General features: G+C 30.7%; 1 protein-coding gene across 1 annotated transcript; it reads right to left on the bottom strand.

Moving 5' to 3' along the window:
- Positions 1–13,050: 13,050 nt before the first annotated feature.
- Positions 13,051–14,836, bottom strand: LOC104879291 (protein LIGHT-DEPENDENT SHORT HYPOCOTYLS 4). The gene has a single exon (XM_010651795.3). It carries the CDS (start codon positions 14,134–14,136, stop codon positions 13,531–13,533), a length of 606 nt encoding a protein of 201 aa, XP_010650097.1. The 5' UTR covers positions 14,137–14,836; the 3' UTR covers positions 13,051–13,530.
- Between the last annotated feature and the right edge of the window lie 5,478 nt (positions 14,837–20,314).

The raw sequence follows: 20,314 nt of genomic DNA, 5'->3' as shown, positions 1-20,314 counted from the left end.
TTCCCCCATTTCTAAGTGTTCCCTATTGGACTTTCTATTATTCAAGTGATATTTAGAGCAATACCCAAAAATTTTCAATTGGTATTAAGTGGGATAAAAATACCGATTTGTTATTTTGTTGATTAAAAATCCAATTTTTATTGTTATATTATTTAAAAATCAAATTTTTATTGATCCTGTATGTTCGATATTGAACAATCTAAAAGTGGTTCTCCTTTGAATAATTCATCTTATTTTGATGGAAATAACTATTCCCATTGGAAAGTACTAATGATGTTTTTCCTCAAAATGCAAGGCGAAAGGGTATGGAACTCAGTTGAATATGGTTTAGGACCACCATTAATCCTTTATACTCAAGAAAGATTAATAGGAAAACTTAAACCTAAACATAAATGGGATAAAGTCGATAATGAAAGTAGTGAAGCAAATGTTAAGGCTTTATTTAGTATTTTTAATGGAGTTTGTTCATATGAGTTTCGCAGAATAACAAATTGCAAACATGCAAAGGAAGCATGGGATATTCTTCAAGTCACTCATGAAGGTACGTCTACTGTAAAGATTTCTAAATTGCAAATGCTTTTTACTAAGTTTGAGATTAAGTTTGCTAGCTTATATAGAACATAGCAAGACTTGTTGTCTTGCTATTTAATTTTCCAAAAAGGAATCATAGCTTTTATCCTCACAAAGAGGATTCCACTGTCTTTATGTGCCAAGGTTCAAGAGAAAGAAACCAAATGCAAGAAAAAAAAACTAACTTTTGTAGAAAAAAAACCCTTATTTACAAAAACAATGAGAACAATTTTTGAGATTAATTGTTTCTAGAGAAACACTCTTGCATGGTTTTGTTGCTACTCATGGTTAGAGCATACTATCATAGGCAATAGGCTATTGTACTCTAGTGGTAGACTGTCATGGTTAACATTATGGTACTATATTGTTCTAAGGGCATCCCATCAAATGAGTTGTTTGATATTTACTACTCTAAAAAACATGAAAGATGGGAAAATCGAACAAAAAAATATGTACTAAAGGATGTAGAAATCCAAAAATATAATATAGGAAATTTTAGAAGTTTCCAAATGACTAAAGATACAGATATATCATCTCAAATCCATACATGTTATGCCTTGATTAGAGGCCTACATAATGAGCACATTGAGCCATTTAAACCTTTTGTTGTTGGGTATCTCATTTAGACCTTGCCTAAGTCATGGAATGACTATAAAAATGTCTCTAGAAGACATGATAATTCATACTATGATTATAGAAAAAAATGAAAATTGAGACAAGGTAGAGAAAGCTAAGGAAGTCAATTCTAAGGCCAATCTAATATAAAACAATCCTAAAAGAATAATAAAAACAATAAGCCTTGAAATTAGAAATTTAACCCTAATTCTATGAACAAATCCTAAAGTCTCAAATTTAAGAAAAGTAGAAATCATTTTATGTATGGAAAGTTTAGGCACCATACAACATAATGCAAACATAAATAGAAGAATGAGGAACCAAAATGGAAAGTAAATTTAGTATACACTAATGTAATAATCGTAATGGGTTTCTTTCAAGTGAACATGGTCACTAATGTAAAGGACTGGGTGGTGGACTCTAAGGCTATGAAGCATATATGTGGTAACAAGAGTGCATTTACCTTTCACACTACGATAGAGGATGATGAGGAACATAGATTTAAGGGTGACTTAGGGCCATTTCTTGTGATCATGAAAGGGAAATAGTTTCTTAAGCTTACTTCAAGTAAAGTACTTGCTCTTTTTTTGTGTTAGAATTCACTAGAATTTAATGTTTGACTTTTAACTTCAAAAGACATAGGTTTAGATCATATTTAAGTCTAATAAAATTGTCATCATCAAGAATGATGTATTTATGGGCAAGGACTATTGCAATAAGAAACATGTTAAACATTTTTTAAATTATTAATTAGAATGTTGCTAAGTTTTCTATTTATATTGTTGGTTCATGTGATTTATTGCAAGGTAGACTAAGACGTGTAAATTATTCTTGTATAAAGAAAATGACAAATATAAAGCCAAAGAGATTTTCATAAAATATAAAATAAAAGTTTAGAATCAATTGAACAAAAACATTAAGAAACTTAAAACAAACAAAGGAGAAGAATGTTTGTTAAATCCTTTCAACACCTTTTGTAAAGATCATGAAATCATTCATGAGATAACACTTACACACTCCCTTAAATCAAATGGTGTAGCTAAAATGAAGAATATGACCTTAAAGGATGTCATGAATGCAATGTTAGTAAGTTTAGGAGCACCCTTGAATTTGTGGAAGCTATTCTCTTTGCATATCACCTTTATAAGAAAACTAGAAGAACTTCATATAAGCTATGCAAGGGTTGTGCACCTACCTTAACATAACTCAAAGTGTTAGGATGTCTTGGGAAAGCTCTTTTACCAAAACCAACCTAAGAGAAGAAAATTGGTTCTTAAAATCTTTAATGCAATATTCATTAGATATATTCAAAACATTGTTGTATATGATTAAGTTGAAAATAATTTAATAGAAATGGACACTCTAATGGAAACAAAGAATCTTGACTTCTTTGAAACATTTTTATTTATTTATGAAAAATGATGGAAAATCATATTCAAAGAACAATTAGAGATGAGTCTAATGATAATTATGAAATTGAATTAAGGAAAAGTAAAGGAGATAAGGTAAAAACAAGCTTTGAAGGTGACTTCTATACTTTCCTGGTAGACGATACCCTAAGACTTCTCATGATGCACTATTCTAGAAAGAGATTATTAATAGAGAAATTGACTTTATAATGTCAAATCATATATGGGAGGTAGTATATTTGCTTCCATGTACAAAGACTATAGATTATAAATTGAATTAATCTATAAATTGAATTGAATTAGAGATGAGTCTAATGATAATTATGAAATTGAATTAAGGAAAAGTAAAGGAGATAAGGTAAAAACAAGCTTTGAAGGTGACTTCTATACTTTCCTAGTAGACGATACCCTAAGACTTCTCATGATGTACTATTCTAGAAAGAGATTATTAATAGAGAAATTGACTTTATAATGTCAAATCATATATGGGAGGTAGTATATTTGCTTCCATGTACAAAGACTATAGATTATAAATTGAATTAATCTATAAATTGAATTGAATTAGAGATGAGTCTAATGATAATTATGAAATTGAATTAAGGAAAAGTAAAGGAGATAAGGTAAAAACAAGCTTTGAAGGTGACTTCTATACTTTCCTAGTAGACGATACCCTAAGACTTCTCATGATGTACTATTCTAGAAAGAGATTATTAATAGAGAAATTGACTTTATAATGTCAAATCATATATGGGAGGTAGTATATTTGCTTCCATGTACAAAGACTATAGATTATAAATATATATTTTTTTTTTAACATTAAAACCAAATAGGTCTGTAGAAAAATACAAGGCAAGGTTGGTCGTCAAAGGGAATAAACAAAAGAAAAATGTAGATTATTTTGACACTTTCACCTTTGTGACTAGGATTGCCTCTATATAATGTGATAGCTCCATCTTCCAATTATAGAATGGTGGTTCACCAAATGGATGTCAAGGCTACATTCTTGAATAGGGAATTAGAAGAGAAAATCTATATGGACCAACCAAAGGGTTGTATAGTCCTTGGAGAAAAGAAAAAGGTGTGTGAGCTAGCCAAAGCCTTATATAGACTAAAATAGGCACCCTAACGGGTAAATTTGACTATGAGTTAGATTTTAATGGATTTTTCATTAATATTGTTGGTAAAAGTATTTATAACAAACTTGGGAAGAACAAATTTGTCATCATATGCCTATATATAAATTATACATTAATTTTTGGGACTAAACTAAAAGTTGATTGTGAGATTAAGAGATTCTTGGAATCTTTAACTGTAATATGAAAGTCCTAGGAGAAGCAAAGGTGATTTTAGGAATCAAAATAACTAGAATGCCTAGTAAGCTCAAATTCTCACAAGAACACTATGTCAAGAAAATCCTAAGGAAATTTAAATACTATGCTTGCTAATTGGTGTCAACTCCTTATGATTCTAACTCTCATTTGAAGAAAAATAAAGAACATGGTGTGGCTAGACCAAAGTATGCTCAAATTATAGGTAGCTTGATGTACTTAATTAAATGTACTAGAATTGACATTGTGTATGCAATTGAGAGATTGCATAAGTGGATTCCCTAATGTATTGGAAGGGTATAGTGATACTAATAGTATCTAAAATTCAAATGAGATAAAATTTATTAGTAGGTATGTTTTTACCCTTGGATCGAGGAGATGTAATTTCTTAGAAGCCTAACAAGAAAACTTGTATTACATAATTTATCATGGAGGTCGAGTTTATTGCCTTAGAGAATGCAAGTTTTGAGGTTGAGTAGCTTAAAAACCTCTTAGCAAATATCTCTTTATGAATGAGATCAATACCATATGTTCATGCACTATAATAGCCAAGCTGCAATGGCCAAGCTAAATACATATTAGAAAGCATTGGCATATATGCCCAAGGCATAATATTATGCAACAATCACTTAAAGACAAAAATCATATCTCTAGATTTTGTGAAGTTAGAGTTGAATTTGGTCAATCCTCTGACAAAACCACTTAATAGAAAGTTAGAGCAAAAAATATCAAGAGGATGAGGATTATGTTAATATAAAGTCATGAGTGATGATAAACAAGTCGATCCACAAGCCCAACGACGAATCAATCTCATGTTCCACTCATTTGTACCAAGCAAATAATGGAAGCCAATTCCCTGCATCTAAGCAATCTATTTCAAGTTCCACTACCAACCACCTAGGCACCACAAGAGAAAAAGAAGAGTTATGGTCTCATAGAGGCCAGAAGATAAAGAAGATGGCAGATACAATCCTTAAAAGTTTTCTACAATTAAGTGCTACCATGCCTCTTTGATGAACAAACTAACTACCTTGTGAAGTAACATGAAAAACACTATGCAAAGTTTGTTTGTTTGTTCACACAAGCAACGTGATTGGGGAGGCGCAATAGGCTTAGATCATATGAAAGCAATACATAAATAGAGATTTTAGAATGTAGGTTCATATAGGTAATAACAAGTTACTTATTTCTTTATATAATGCACCAAGAGTTATTTATATATGAGAAGTCATCCTTATGATGTAGGTGGGGCATATTCTACAATGGTTGAGGGTGAATATATACTTTTGATGAATATCATATCCCTTATAGATGTTGTGTTTAGTTACAACACATACTTGATAAATTCACTTATATAAAAGTGGAAGTATGGTCACTACCTATGAAAAATTAGGCATACTACTTCTTATGAAAACTTAGGCAAATTTTCTAAAGTTCTCATGAATATCTAAGTATTGCACATGTCTTATTCATATTAACTCTCTTACATAATTATGAGTAAAGAAAAAAATGTGGACGATAGTTCCCTAATCCACAATAATAATATTTAGTTCATAGAAAGATTATTTCACCAAAATTCTATAGTTCATAACACCTCATCTTAAGATTGGTCCATAGCCTAAAGGTACCAATTCTTATGCGTTGAATTCTTGCATTCTTCCAATCTTCATATTTCTTTTTGTATTAGTCAACTCATACAATTTTGTGGGGAATTAAGGGAATTCTATATAGGAAGTGAATCAGACAGAGACAGGGGAGAGAGAAATAGAGGAAATTTTGTGCAATCATTTGTTGCGAATACAATGCCTAAGTATCAATAGTTGCTTGTTCATAAGTAGCTACATTTAATAAGAACAAATAGAAGAAAAAAAAAAAAAAAAACTCTATCTAACAAAACCAAGGAGCTTATTGTCAAAATCTTGAGGCGCAATTTCACAATTTCTAAAAACAATCATTGGAGGAACATTCTCCCATATTTGTGTTATTGTGCATGGTTAGGTTCATTATGACATATATATATATATATATATATATATATGGAAAACAAATAGGAAAAAAAAACTCTATCTAAAAAAACCAAAGAGCATATTGTCAAAATCTTGAGGCAAAATTTCACAATTTCTAAAACCAATCATTGGAAGAATATTCTCCCATAGTTGTGTTATTGTGCATAGTGAAGTTCATTATATATATAGGCTATTATACCTTGAGGATATACCATCATTGTTAACCCTATTACATTAAAATACAATGTGGGATAAGGCGAGAATTATTCAAAAGGTGATGATTACACACCTCAATTGATCTCAATAAGTTTTTTTTCTTCAAATTTAATTTTGGTTTCCTTTACTATTCAAACTTTGGTTTTTTGCATTTTTTTTATTCATGTTCATTAGAATAGCCCTTTCAAATATAATTTTTAACAGCATTCTAACATTATTTTATACTTTAGAGTTGATTATAAATATTTATACCTTTATCTTATGTATTTATATTGTTATTTAACGGTTTAAGAGCAAAAAAGTGGAGAGAGAGAGAGAGGCAAGGAGGGGTCGTATGGTCCACATCAAAGAGACTATGACTCCAGGGGTCCAGATTCGGCCACGTGGAAGGCGTGATATAAGAGAGGGCAAGCATTGAACCGGGTAGAGCGGTGATTGTAGCGGTCACGACAGGCCTGAGCCGACATGAACCGCATCTAACCACGTGCGATTGGCAGGCCCCCACTGGCGCAGGCCCCACAATGAAGGCCCACCCCAAAGGGCCACCTTTGCGACCTTCAATGCGCAGAAAAATAATAATTGAGAAATCTCGTACACCAAAAAGAGTGTTGAGACTTGAGAGCTGAGATTCTTTACTGGCCATGGAAAAAAAAAGTTACTGAAAGTGACTCCCACTCCCCACTCCCCACTCCCCACTCTGCACTCTGCACTGCACCCGTAAATTGTAATCTCTAAGTTAAAGTTCCTCACCATCCAACACTCACCTTCGTCCATACATGCTACAAAATGGAAATGTTCCATTTTCCATTTTCCATTTTCTTACCATTTGATCATACACTCCCTGATTTTTTTTTCTATTTAACATTACAAATATACATTTGATTTCTTTCTTGAAACAAATCCTCATTATCTAATAATTAATACTACAAACCATGCATTATCATCTTTATTGTTTATTGAGAATCAACAAAGTGTTACTAAATTGTCATGCATGGGGATCTTGTCGTGTCAAAATTCAGACATTCTATTATATGTTTCACCCTAAACCCAACATAAACAATAACCATATTGAAAACATAAATTCAAATATTATTTAACTATTAACCCATTTAATATTCAATATCCCTCATTTACTAATCAAGTTGAATTAGATTTTATATATATTTATAATTAATTCGAATCAAATTCATGTTATACAAATTCACTTAAAAATTATCTATTTATTAAATAGATTATGTAGGTCGACACAAATTTAACTTAAATTCTTTTATTTTCAACCTAAACCTATGAAAAACATATTACATTCATGTTGTATTCAAGAATCGTATCAAATTTTGTTAGTCTTAGTCCACTCTTTTGTGATTTGAAAGGAAAATTTTAAAATATTTCATTATTGGTTTCAAAATATTATTAAGATTTTCTAACATGAGAAAAATATGAAAGGAGGGAAAAAATGGTCATTTTTTTTAGTTTGTATTTATGGGATCTTTATAAAACTTCTTACCATTTAAAAGCATAGCTGTTTAAACAATGTTTGCTAATTACCAAGCAATAAAGAAAATTTTCATTTAAAAAATAAATAAAAATTTAGTTCATGTGCAGATTAAATGGTGGCAGTCTAGTATTTTCCACAATGTTGCTTTGTAATAAAAGGTAAAGTCTGACTTTAAAACTATTCAGAATAGTTGTAAAGAAGTACTTAACCAAAATTTCAAGAAGGCAAAAGAGACATAAACCAATAGTGGAAAGTGGTACAAATGAATAGTTGAGAGTTATTGAAGCAAGGGAGTAAAATATCACCAACCATAGAGGTGGGTGGGGAGATTTTTGAAATCTATTCTTAATTTTAACTCACCTACCATTTAGATTATTTTTTTAATACTAGAAAAAAAAAATGGAAAGAAAATTATGCTTTAATTGCAATGAAGAGTATGATAAAATTGATAGAATTTACTTGAGAAGGTGAAATAAAATTTTATCCCACAATGGAAGTTGTATTTTTCTTTTTGTCTCTATCTCTCTCTCTTTTTTTTTTTTTTCCTTTTTGTTTTATCTTGTTATTATTTCCTCAAATTATTTAACAACAAAGCAGCTTTGAAATTCAAAAATAAAATAAAAGGAAAAAGAAAAACTGGTGGAAAATAAGTCAATGCTACATGTGATGGAGGATTACATTCAACATGATTTCACGAGACCTTTTAGACTTTTAAATACATATATGATTAGGGCTAGAAAAGTTTGTCAAAGTTTGATAACATTTGTTTGCATCCCACGTGATCCCGACTAGCATAAATGAGTTTAGCTGTTTAGGATCAAATTCATGCATATAACCCATGTAATAAATAAATAATTGTTTATCAACTTACATAATACAAATTTAATTCGAATAGATTCATTTAATAATTTTTTTTATTAACCTAATTGTATTTTTAAATCATTTAACTCATTTTAAATAAATAAGTTAATTTGATTAAAATATTAATCAAATAGATATAAACAAGATTTAACTCAACTTAATTATTAAATAAAATAATCTAATTATTAAATTGATTAAATAGATTATACGATGTGTTTCTTGTATAATAATTAAATAGACTTTAGACTTATGTTTTTTACACGCTTATTATTCGTATCAAATTTGAGTTGAATTATGTAGTAGAACAACTAGGTTTTTACACAACACGAGCACAAATTGCTAACCTATATGAGATGTTGTGGGGTCATGAAAAAAAATGATGGGATGAATTTCCATCATTGATATGAACCATTTAGTTTCAACTAGATTATACAAATTGTTTTAAATTTTATTGGAAAAAAACCTATAACAAAAATTATTTTAAAAGTATTATAAAAAAATTGAAAAAAGATTTAAAAAATTTATGACCCATATATCTATATCATATACATCAACTTAGAAATATATATATATATGCATAGAGAGAGAAATCATCATCATAAGAAAATTAATATATATTATCCCATATTTTCTGTCATATATTAGAGACTGTCACTCCAATAGACCTTAATGAATTAATTAAAGATGACATTTATTATGCATATCTGCAACAATCATCATCAACTTCATATTTTCGGTGAGACTATGGCCTAAAATATTAATGGTAGAGTACATAATTGTATAAATAAATAAATAAAATATTATAAATGCCAATTCTCCTTTAAACTAGAGTCTACATTCAATGGACACTTACAATGGAAATTATTTCCTCAAAGAAAATGACACATATCTAGCTAGCAATAGTTTCAAAGTTCAAAAAGCATCAACGACAATGGAACATGCACAATTGCTTTTTTCAAAAAGGATTAAACATGTGAAAATAACGGCCAAAATTATATATCAAGAGAACTTTTTCCCAAGCTTAGCATGAAACATGCCATAATCTGGAAAACATTTTCATATGAATCAAGTCTTATGGCTAGCTTGCTAGGTAAGACCTTTGAAGAGGTAGAGCAGTTACCAAAACATGAGTTTTCTTGTTCTCTTCAGACAAACAAGGCAAATGAATTAGAACCAGTAACAAAAATGAAAGAATTAAAATCATCATAGCTTTGAAAAGTAAATTTTTTTCCCCTCCTTGCATGAGGAAAAGTGCTTTCTTGTTTTCCTGGCATCCCAATTCTCATTTGAAGTGGAGCAAAGTCAAAGAAAAATGAATTATGGGGTGTTTTTGCCCGACACACAATGGTGGCAGTCTCCACAGTACACTTGCAGTGAGGGAAATATATATATATATATGAATCTACATAAAGTAGAGACATCAGTGCAACACTTGAAAGAAACACTAAACAGGCAGCATTCAAACCCTACCTGAACTAAATTGAAACCATTAGTCAGAGAGCCATATGACCCGGATTTGTCAAGTTTGGAGTGAAGTCAAGTACCAGATTCATTCAGAATCAACTACCTGATCATGCATTCAATCAACATAATTGAGAAAATCAGGGACAACATCAAAAATCTGATCGCTATCAAGTTTTCCTTGCGTGTGTTGATATCAATATTGGAGTTCAACTCAAGAGCTTTTAAATGAATCAAAGAGGAACCAAATGCATTCTCTAGTATGAACCACCAATATGTTCCATAGTCCTCACAGACACCTAGAGATGGCAATACTAGTACTGCTATCACATAAGATATGGAATAAATAGGTATACATGACATAATATATAATTTCAACAGCAGCCCACATGCCTCACTACTATGGTTGTTAATTACAATTAGACACTTCAAGGCCATTACATTAAGATATATATCATCTTTGAACATGAATGTTTACTAAAATCAATCACGTAAGAGAAGCAATTTGAAGTAAAAGCCAAGTCCCCAGGCTTGAAATTTGCCATTCTCATAAAGAATAGGCAATAATTCTTTTCAGAATTACTTGAATATATAGTGAAATCACTTCTAGGTTTGTAAGCTAGATGATCATGATCCAAACATGCCTCAGTAAGTTGTGTCTACCAGAAGTGATTGTACATTGGAGTTTCTTTTACAAACATTTTAAAGGATCCACATAGTAAGAAATTGAAGAGGATAAAGAAGACTTATTGAAAGAGAGAAGGATCATATTATAAGAATAAGGCCAGATGCATTAATTTTCTCAAATTGAATTATACATGATCCAGGAATAGATAATGCAATTAATTCGAAAGAAGAGTGCATTGATTCATCTATTTTTGTAAGCCTAGCTAGTCCAATGCAAAGCAATGTTATGGTAGCTTAGGTCATAAACTATACCCTCTAATTATTAAGTAGCTCCTAGAACATAGCTTCATGGGTTTCCTCATCCCACGAAAAATCAAAACAAGACGGTTTAATTTAATCAGACTCAGAGGTATGTCATAAACTTATTCAAGCACTCAAAACCCTATACAAGACTATGTCCCTATTACAACAGCAACTTTCACAATGTATTTCTTTTGTTTAGATCCTCAGTGCACTGCTATCTCCCATTCTAGACCAGTGCTTTATGAGGGAGGAAATAAGAAATTAAGACACAAAAGATTATGCTTGTATTTTATGTGATTTTGTGAAGAAGTGCGTCAGCACATGTACTGCTTTTGCCATTCCGATGGAAGATCAGGGAACAGAACCATCTTTCTTTAGAAGGCAAATAATCCATAAGAATCATACTCTCACAAGGCTATGGAATACATCAAACATCACTACACCACAAAGAATTTAGTTGCTTTATGACTCAGAGTGATACTTTTTCTGCATTCACCTTCATTTTTATCTTAGTATTGTTCTCCGTAACAAAATAACATCAGTCCAAAAAGATGATTGAGACTAATCATTAGATCAACTTCAGTTTTCTATGAATCTAAGAATATCAATGATTTCATTCATCACACACAACTCTATTTTATTGCAGTTAAGATGGAGAAGGGAACCTAATTAAAGAATCGACTGCATCTTCTTCAGCCACCAATATTGGAGTAGCAAAGAAAGTCAAAATCAGAAGAAAGCTATGCTTTAAGGTAGTTATCTATAAAATGTCTAAAGGAAAGCTTCAGTAGCAATATGGACTAAACCAACCTTAAAACGTGATATGTCATGATAATTAACCATATTTGATTGCATCTAATATAAAGATTAAAATATACAAACAGATAGGTTCAGTAGGCCCACTGCCAGCAGGAAGTATTTCATGCAACAAAAAGAAAGTGCTTTGATGAATTCAATTTGTTCATTTCCCTATTTATTATTTTTTATATATGGGTCCCTTAATTCAATATGAAACATCTTGGCAGGATTCTAAACAAAATATAAATGATTACTAGTAGTGGGAACTAGATCTTTGTTTGACATGTAGTGGGGCAGTTTTCAAATCCAATGGCATCACTTGGAAAAGATTATTAGAAAAGCCCTATAGATTCTGTGCTTTATGCGATTGGCTAATTTTCTTTAATAATCACATGGACACAATTAATGGAGACATTTGAGAGAGGTTTGAGACATGTAGCTTCCCTATAGAATCTTGCACAAAGCTGAAGATAACAAAATTTAAGGCCTGTATAAAGTTGTTGACATCAAGTTTCAAGGAAAAAGATAGATCAGGTGGTCTAAAAGGTATAATCCAACATCAGCCAACCATGGAAAGCAATAGCTCATGATGGTCGATTGGTTGTCAGGCTGAGCCATTAATAAATGCTTCTTGAATCACAATGCATAAACTTTTAGCATTGCTCCATCTTGGCTAGTTATTTAACCCAGCTGAGTATCAGCTTAAGTAAATGGACAAATTTGGAGGTAGGGTTTGTTTCAGGTTCTCCCCTAAATATGAAAAATTGAATGGCCTTTAAATGAAGACCTAATTGCACTTCACACTATATATAAGGGTTCATGTGAATGTACTTCACTTATTTAATGCTACCTCCTATGTGGGGAACATCTAAGACTGATATGACGCAATAGAGAAGTAGGGGATGAGTTTGCATAATAAATGAGGCTATAGTGAACAGACTATTCAACTCATGACTCAGCCTTTATTTACTGAGAGATATGACGGAGTAAGGAGGAGCTTCAGTCCTGCAATTTCAGTCACTTCTCTTTGCACTGAAATAACTGCACTACTGAATTGATGTGAGTTTCTAGTTTTCCAGAAACTCCATTTTTATTAACCTAAGATTCTAACTTTAGAGATCATACTTTGAGGGGTTCCATGGATTCTTCTGAATCAAAAATACAAGGTGATCAAGAAAAGCAATAGGGCGAAGCAAAAGGGAAAAAAAGTAAATCTGACCAACACTTACAACATATACCAAAAATAAACAAGTCTAGTGCTAGACAAATCTGACACATGATCCTTGCAAGGTTCTCTCCATCCCCCCTTTTTTATATCTAAATGATTTGCCAATACACATTAAAAAATTAGAAAATAGAGGAAAAAAAGACATGGAACATGATCTCCAAATCTATTACTTGTCATATGTAGGCTTTTCTAGTACATATCTATGACAAATTGGATGTTAAAGTCACATAGATATCTTAAGTCTTAACTACAACAAGTACATACACTACTACTACTACTTCTACCATTACTTCTGCTACTACCACTACTGTTTGCATTATAGAAAATAATTGAAGGGCACCCAACAGTCCAGCACCCACCAATCTGAGCCAGTTTCTGTAAAAGAAAAGAAAAGGGGAAAAAAAAAAAGGGGGGAAAAAAGGCAATAAAGAAAGACTTACACAATTGATCATAGGGAGTGGCAAATACCCATATAGCTAATGCAAATAAGAGTGGTTGGAAGATTATGTAGATTTTATGAGATTGTTCTTCCAACAAACCTCTCATGCAAATAGTTTGGATCATCCATGGCAGAAGTCTGAACAGAACCAGACTGCTTGATGGTCACACATGGCTAACTCGTGGTTGGAGGTGGCAATGCTGGAGGCTGCTGAGGAGGGCGCTTGCGCTTCTTCTTCTCATAGCTGATTCCCCTTGCTTTGGCCTGAGAGTCTCTGACCTCACGTAAGTACAGTCTCACAGCACGAGCTCCAAAGGGGTTGGCCTCAGGCTTGCCGCCGTGCTCTTCGAAGGCGGCTCGAAGGCGGCCGATGAGGGCGTCGAGGCTGCCCCAGGCTTGGCGGAGAGGGCATGGACAAGGAGCAGGTGGGTTTGGGTGGCCGAAGAAGGGGCACATTTGGGTGTGGACTTTGGTCTTCCCGAATTGGTCCAGGTAGCGAAGAAATTCCAAGACGTGGGCGCCACTGCAGCGAGAGAGGGACAATGGGGGCCTGTGATTTCTCAGGTACTGCCCAAAGGTGTTCCAGTCCCGGCGCTTCTGGTTCTCGTATCGGCTGGGAGTGGAGGAGGATGGTGATGAAGATGAGGAAGCTGCTGCTGCCGCAGCTGCTATGCTGTTGTTGAGGTTGTTGGTGGTGGTGCTGACCGCCATGGTGTTGATGTTGATGTTGATGCTTGTGCTGTCCGCGTTGGAAGTGTCCATTTCCGGAACTGAATCCATGGATAAATGTTTGATCTTTGGGCGGGCGCAGGCGTGGAGGAGGGGGGTTTCTCCTTATTGATTTGAACTGTTTCAGAGATACAACAACTCAACGACTAAAAAAGACCACACTCAGAGAGATGGAGATAAAAGGATGAGTGACAAAATTAAGCATAAGCACAAGGGAGATATGTACTGCACTTGAAAAGAAACAGTAAGGATATCTCCAAAAATCAGAGATGTGGGTGAAACGAGTAGCAGATGCCAGTAACGGAAGATCGAAACACCCTAAAAGTGTTGGATTTCACCTGCCCAGAGAAATAGGTTGCTAGGTAGGTAGACAGAAAAGCTTGATGATGATGATGATGATGCAATATAGCAAAAGAAGAACAGGAGGAGGAAGAAGAAGAGGAGGAGGAGGCTTCTCTTTCACTTTCTTTGAATTACCCTCTGTTTGATCAATCCTAGAAACCTTGAAAGTCAGGTATTGGTGGCTTTTAAAGCTTTGTTTTATGAAAAACGTTGAACCAAAGAGATGGATTGGCAGAAATAGTTTTCCCGAGAAAAGGGGGAGCAGCAACTGGCAAGGCTACCTAGCCAGTCCTAGCTCTTACGCACCACACACTGAGAAACTAAGAAGGGTGGGGGGGGAAGAAAAGAAGAGAGAGAAAGAGAAAAAGGGATGGTAAATTGGTAAGTGGAAGAAACTTGTTTAGGGCTTTTGTGGAAATGGGAAGAGGTTGACAGTGAGATGGAGATGATAGATGGAGACAGCATAAAGCTATGGGGTTAAAAAACTATGAGGGAATAACATGATTTTGTTTCTTCACCCTTTTCTCTTGATTGACAATACCTTTTCTTTATTCTCCAAATTACCCTCCTTCTTCATTATTTTCTATTTTCCCATTGTGGTTTTTCCTTTCTCATGAATTTTTTTTTTTATCTCTCTAACCTGGGTCTGGTCTACCCTCTTCACAGTTCATTACACATATATAATCACAGATGATGATGATGATGATGATGGCACATAACTGCATAGTGACATGGAAACAAATGAAAAAACTAAGAAAAAGTTTATACATCCAATAAAATAAATGCAGTCTCCGTTTGGTCTGTCAAGGGCTGCAGCCCTTTTCAATTCAACTCAGACTTGAATCATTGATTTGTCAGTGAAATTAATGGATGTAATAGAAAAGTGTATAGAATGCTAACTAAATTTTAATGCAATTACTTCACAAATAAATACAAAATTTAACAACTCTATCATAAATAACAGGTTGTTATTCTATAAATTTAGTGTCCTTGTATTCCAAAAATATTGTTTTCAGTAATATTAATTGAGTGTATACAACACTTAGAATTATTCTTAACTTTCTTGTTTAAAAATATTGTAAATACTTCAAAAACATCTAAAAATTCAACCTCTTTTATATGCATATAATTTCCAAGATTTGTTATTCAAACTATAAAGTTATGTTTGGTTTCGAAAAGTATCAAAAAAAGAAAAATTATTAAAAAAATATTTAAAAATAAATTATTTCTTATTTTCGTTTATATTATAAAAAAATACCAATAAAAAATTAATATAATTAAAATTAATTAAAAATTTATATATTTTAAAATATTTAAATTTTATATTAAAAAATTAAAAATAAATTTGAAGCAACATATAAAAATAATTTATTCAATTTAAATTTATTTTTATTTTCTTTTTCTTATATTTTCCCCCCAAAATTTTTTTAAATCAGGCAAGTTTTGAGAAATCTTATTACATTTAAATATTTTGATTTAAAATAAATTTTCATTTTGATTTACTTCTAACAAAGTCAATTTTCATTCATTATTACATTTTGATTACTATTAAATTTGAAAATAAAAAATAATAAAAAAATTGGGTTTGTTTGGAATTGTTTTTTTAGAATAATTTTCTAAATTTTAAAATAAAAAATATAAAAAATACATTTGATAAAAAATATTTTCTATTTTTTATTATTAAAATATAAAACAGAGTGTTTTTAGAAAATATCTTTTAATTGTTTTATATTGTTTTGACTTATTTTTTTAATGTTGTTTTAAAAATAGTTATATAAATATGTAAAATAATTAAAAATTAAAAAATTTTGATATAAAAATTATTTTTAAAAATGTTTATAAATATTGAAAAATGTTAGCTTTCCAAATAAGCTTTTATTCTATAAAAATCAAACAACAATTTTTAAAAACTATTTTTTAAAATTATTTTTAAAAATAATTACCAAACATGCCCTTTATTTTTGTGAAATCAAAACCATTTTTATGAAAATTTTAATTCCTCTGTCATTTTAATTCTTTTATCATACGTAGTACAATATATTTACCCTACACGCCTTGCACAGGATCAAGGTTGCCTTCATTCGTAAAGCTTTCACAATACTGTGGTAACAACCCTTTCTCTCTCTCTCTCTCTCTCTCTCTCTCTCTCTCTCTCTCCTTCTGGGTTCAGAAAACTTTTTGTTGCAGTAAAAATAACTCCATTTGAGATAAAGATAGAAGTAAAAGAAAAAGTTAGGGTGGCAGGCTGGCTTATTGCGATGTCAAGGTAACAAATAGTAAACATTTTATTGGATGTGACATTATCAATAATCATCTCATCATGATCATGATATGATATTTATATACTATGAGAAATCATTAACAAGGTATAAATCATTTAGCTTATTTAATTTTTTTAATTGCTTTAATTTGTAATTTTTAAAATTTTTTAATTGTTTTAATTATTTAATTTTGATTATAATATAAAAAGTAAATAAAATTCTTAATATTACACTTTTTTATTATTTTATTTGATATTTGATGAAAAATATTTTTTTATTTAAAATACATAAAATTTACTTAGTTAATTATTTAATTATTTAATTATTTAAGAATTAAAAAATTATCTAATTTTAAAAAAATTAAATATATAAAATTAATAAGTTAATATGGCCTGAATGAGTCATGAACGAATTAGATTTTTTTTTTCTTAAATCAGTTTCTTTTTGAAAAAACTGATACCACCTTTCACTTGAATCCTTCAAAAATATTATTATTATTTTTTTTACCTTTAAATATTCAATTAACTAAAATCCAAATAATGTAATTTAAATGGAAGGGGATGTCATGTCGGTAGGACGACGTGGTGCAATGGAGACATTGAATAATTTTTTTTATATTAAAATATTCCAATTTGGTGGAATGAAGATAGAGAATAGTTTTTCATTTCTTTTAAAATATTCCAATCTTGAAAATTCTTACTTTAATGGAATTGTTTGTATCGACAAGCATGCATCACGTTCAATACTTAAAGAATTTCAATACTTAAAGAGATAGGTTTTAATTGATTTTTTTTATAAAAAAATTATCATAGGTTTAAAAATAATTGTAAAATTAAAAAGATTTTTAAAAAAAATACAGAAAAGGAATATATAATAATTGCTTAAAATATCTCAAATTCCTAATTAGAATTTATTTTTTTAGAAGGAATATTATATATAATATTTTTTGAGTTATTGCAATCATATTCAAATAAGAAAACTAGTAGAAATATATTTATAAAATGAGGGGAAAAGTTATGAGATAGAAACAAACTTGTGAAGACTATATCTATAGGATAACGATGTGAGGTAGAAAAAGAGACATCCAATGAAGCAAGAAAACTCATAGTTTGAAGTGTAGATGTGAAGAAGAGTGAGAGACACTTATTAGAGCACAGAGCTCATGATTTAGAGTAGATATGCAAAAAATGAAGAAACGTATGATGTTTTGGGATTCAATTGTTATATTTATTTCTATCATTTATATATTTATTATCGTACAGTAGAATGTTATTTATCATCAATGGAATTAAGCATAATTGGTGAAACCATATCAAAACTTTATGTACTTTTGTATGTGGATATTTTTATTTTACATTCTTTCACTAATATGTTTGTATTAAAACCTCTGCTAACTAACAAGTGGTATTAGAGTCTCCGCATTCACAATAAGTGATAAGTGGTATCAAAGCCTTAATTGAATATATCTAAAAAAAGTCTTGGTTGAAGATATTTAGAAGAGTTTCGATTGAAGATTTCTAGAAATGTTTTGTTTGAAGATTTCAAAAAGAGTAAAGAAAAGCAAAGCACAAAAGCGGTGGAGTCAGGTATTCTCTCATCATAATGTAATACAAAAAATAAAAGGATCTTATGATCGTGATAATAATAAGATTGTGATGCATGAAGGAATTGAAGGAAATTATATCATGAGGAGAACAATACACACAAGGAAATCATATATCATGGAGAGATAAATATTGACTTAATAGAATTTGATTCAATATGAGATTATTAAGAATTGTCTCAAATTCCTAATTAGGATATATTTCTTTTTATAAAAGAAATATTTATAATATTTATTAAATTCATATATGATTGTAATTAGATTTCTTATAAAATAAGAATAGTTAATAAAAATATCTCTATAAATATTTTAGGACATAAGAGGAAAAAGTTATGAGAAAGATATGGATTTGTGAAGGCTATACCTATAGGATAACAATGTTAGTTAAAATAAAGGACATTTGATAGTTCAAGGTGTAAATGTGAGGAAGAGTGACATCCATTGGAATAAAAAGATTTGTGTTTCAAGGTAGAAATACAAAAGATAGGGAACCATTAGATGTTTTGGGACCTATTTATTATATTTGTTTATATCATTTGTAATATATATATATATATATATATATATATATATATATATATATATATTATCGTATAAGGAAATGTTATTTCTCATTCATGAAGATAAGCATAATTGACGAAACTACATTAAAACTTAATGTACATTTTATATGTAAATGTTTTCATTTTCTATTCTTCCAATAATATGTTTGCATTAAAGTTTATGCTAACCAGAGCTTCTACATTTATAACAAGTGTACCAAAGTCTTGGTTGAATATATTTAAAAGAGTTTTGATGTTTAAAAATGCCTTGAACAATGGAGCATGAAAAAGGATTGCAAAAATGAATTTTTATTAAAGTGAATACAAAAAACAAGAGGATTATGATGCTTAAAGGGACTTGTGGCACTCTAGAGAACGAGACACATAAGGAAACCCATATATCATGGAGAGATAAAAGATTGACTTAATATAATATGATTTTGATAAAAATTATTAAAAATTGTATCTAATTTTTAATTAAAAATATATATATATTTTTATAAAAAATATTGTATAAAATATTTCTTAAATTCATATATAATTGTAATTAAATTTCTTATAAAATAAAAAAAGTTAATAAAAATATTACTATAAATACTTTAGATGATAAGGGAAAAAAGTTACTAGATACATATGAATTTGTGAAGATTATATGAAAGATAAACAAATCTTTTTCCAAGTTCCCATAGTAGTGTAAGAGCTTCCACATTCCCAACACTAATTTCACTCATGCATTTTGATTTTTCAAAATGGAGTAAGTGTTTGTGAAGATCATGTTACTAGAAATGGCTCTAATATTTTGCTTTTTATTCTAGAAAATTAGCAATGATTTCTTTGGGGGATTCCCGAATGTCCATCTTATTAAATAAAGTCTATAATTTTCTTTAAAAAAATAAATAAATATTAAAAATCCAATTTAAATAATAAAATAATGGATTCTATGTATTCAAAGCGGAAAGAAGGAAAGTTACACCAATCGAGAAGGCAGCCCTTGTGGAATAGATATAATAAAATAAAAAGATCCAAACATTTAGCACTTGAGAAGTTGGCTCTCAACTTACGCCAAACAAAGTGGAAGTGGAACGGACTACATTCAAGGAATCAATGCGTAGGATGTAGTGTACCGTTTCGTACTAATAGCCGCCAAAAAAATACTATATTAAGCCATGGGTCTCTACATTCAAGGTTTCACATTTATCTTCTCAATTTTTGGATATTTTCTAACAAGTATAAGAGGGGAGAAATGTGGAGGAAGAGGAAAAATAGTTCAAGTTCAAAATACTTATGATTGTTGATTGAGACTGGTAATGTTACTTCACACTAGAGGACAATCATCTGGAGATGAAATGGTCAAGCATATCATGCACACATGTTGGGTATGAAGGAAAATTTGTCTCCACAAACAGCTCACGCCTCTCTGAAATTATGCACATTGTTTTGATCATATGATTTGCCTACCAAACCCAGGAAAGAAAGAGGGG

Source organism: Vitis vinifera, chromosome 5, assembly GCF_030704535.1.
Source record: "Vitis vinifera cultivar Pinot Noir 40024 chromosome 5, ASM3070453v1".
In the NCBI taxonomy this organism is placed as follows: Eukaryota; Viridiplantae; Streptophyta; class Magnoliopsida; order Vitales; family Vitaceae; genus Vitis; species Vitis vinifera.
The sequence above is the reverse complement of the archived record's forward strand: the minus strand, read 5'-3'. Positions and strand labels throughout refer to the sequence as shown.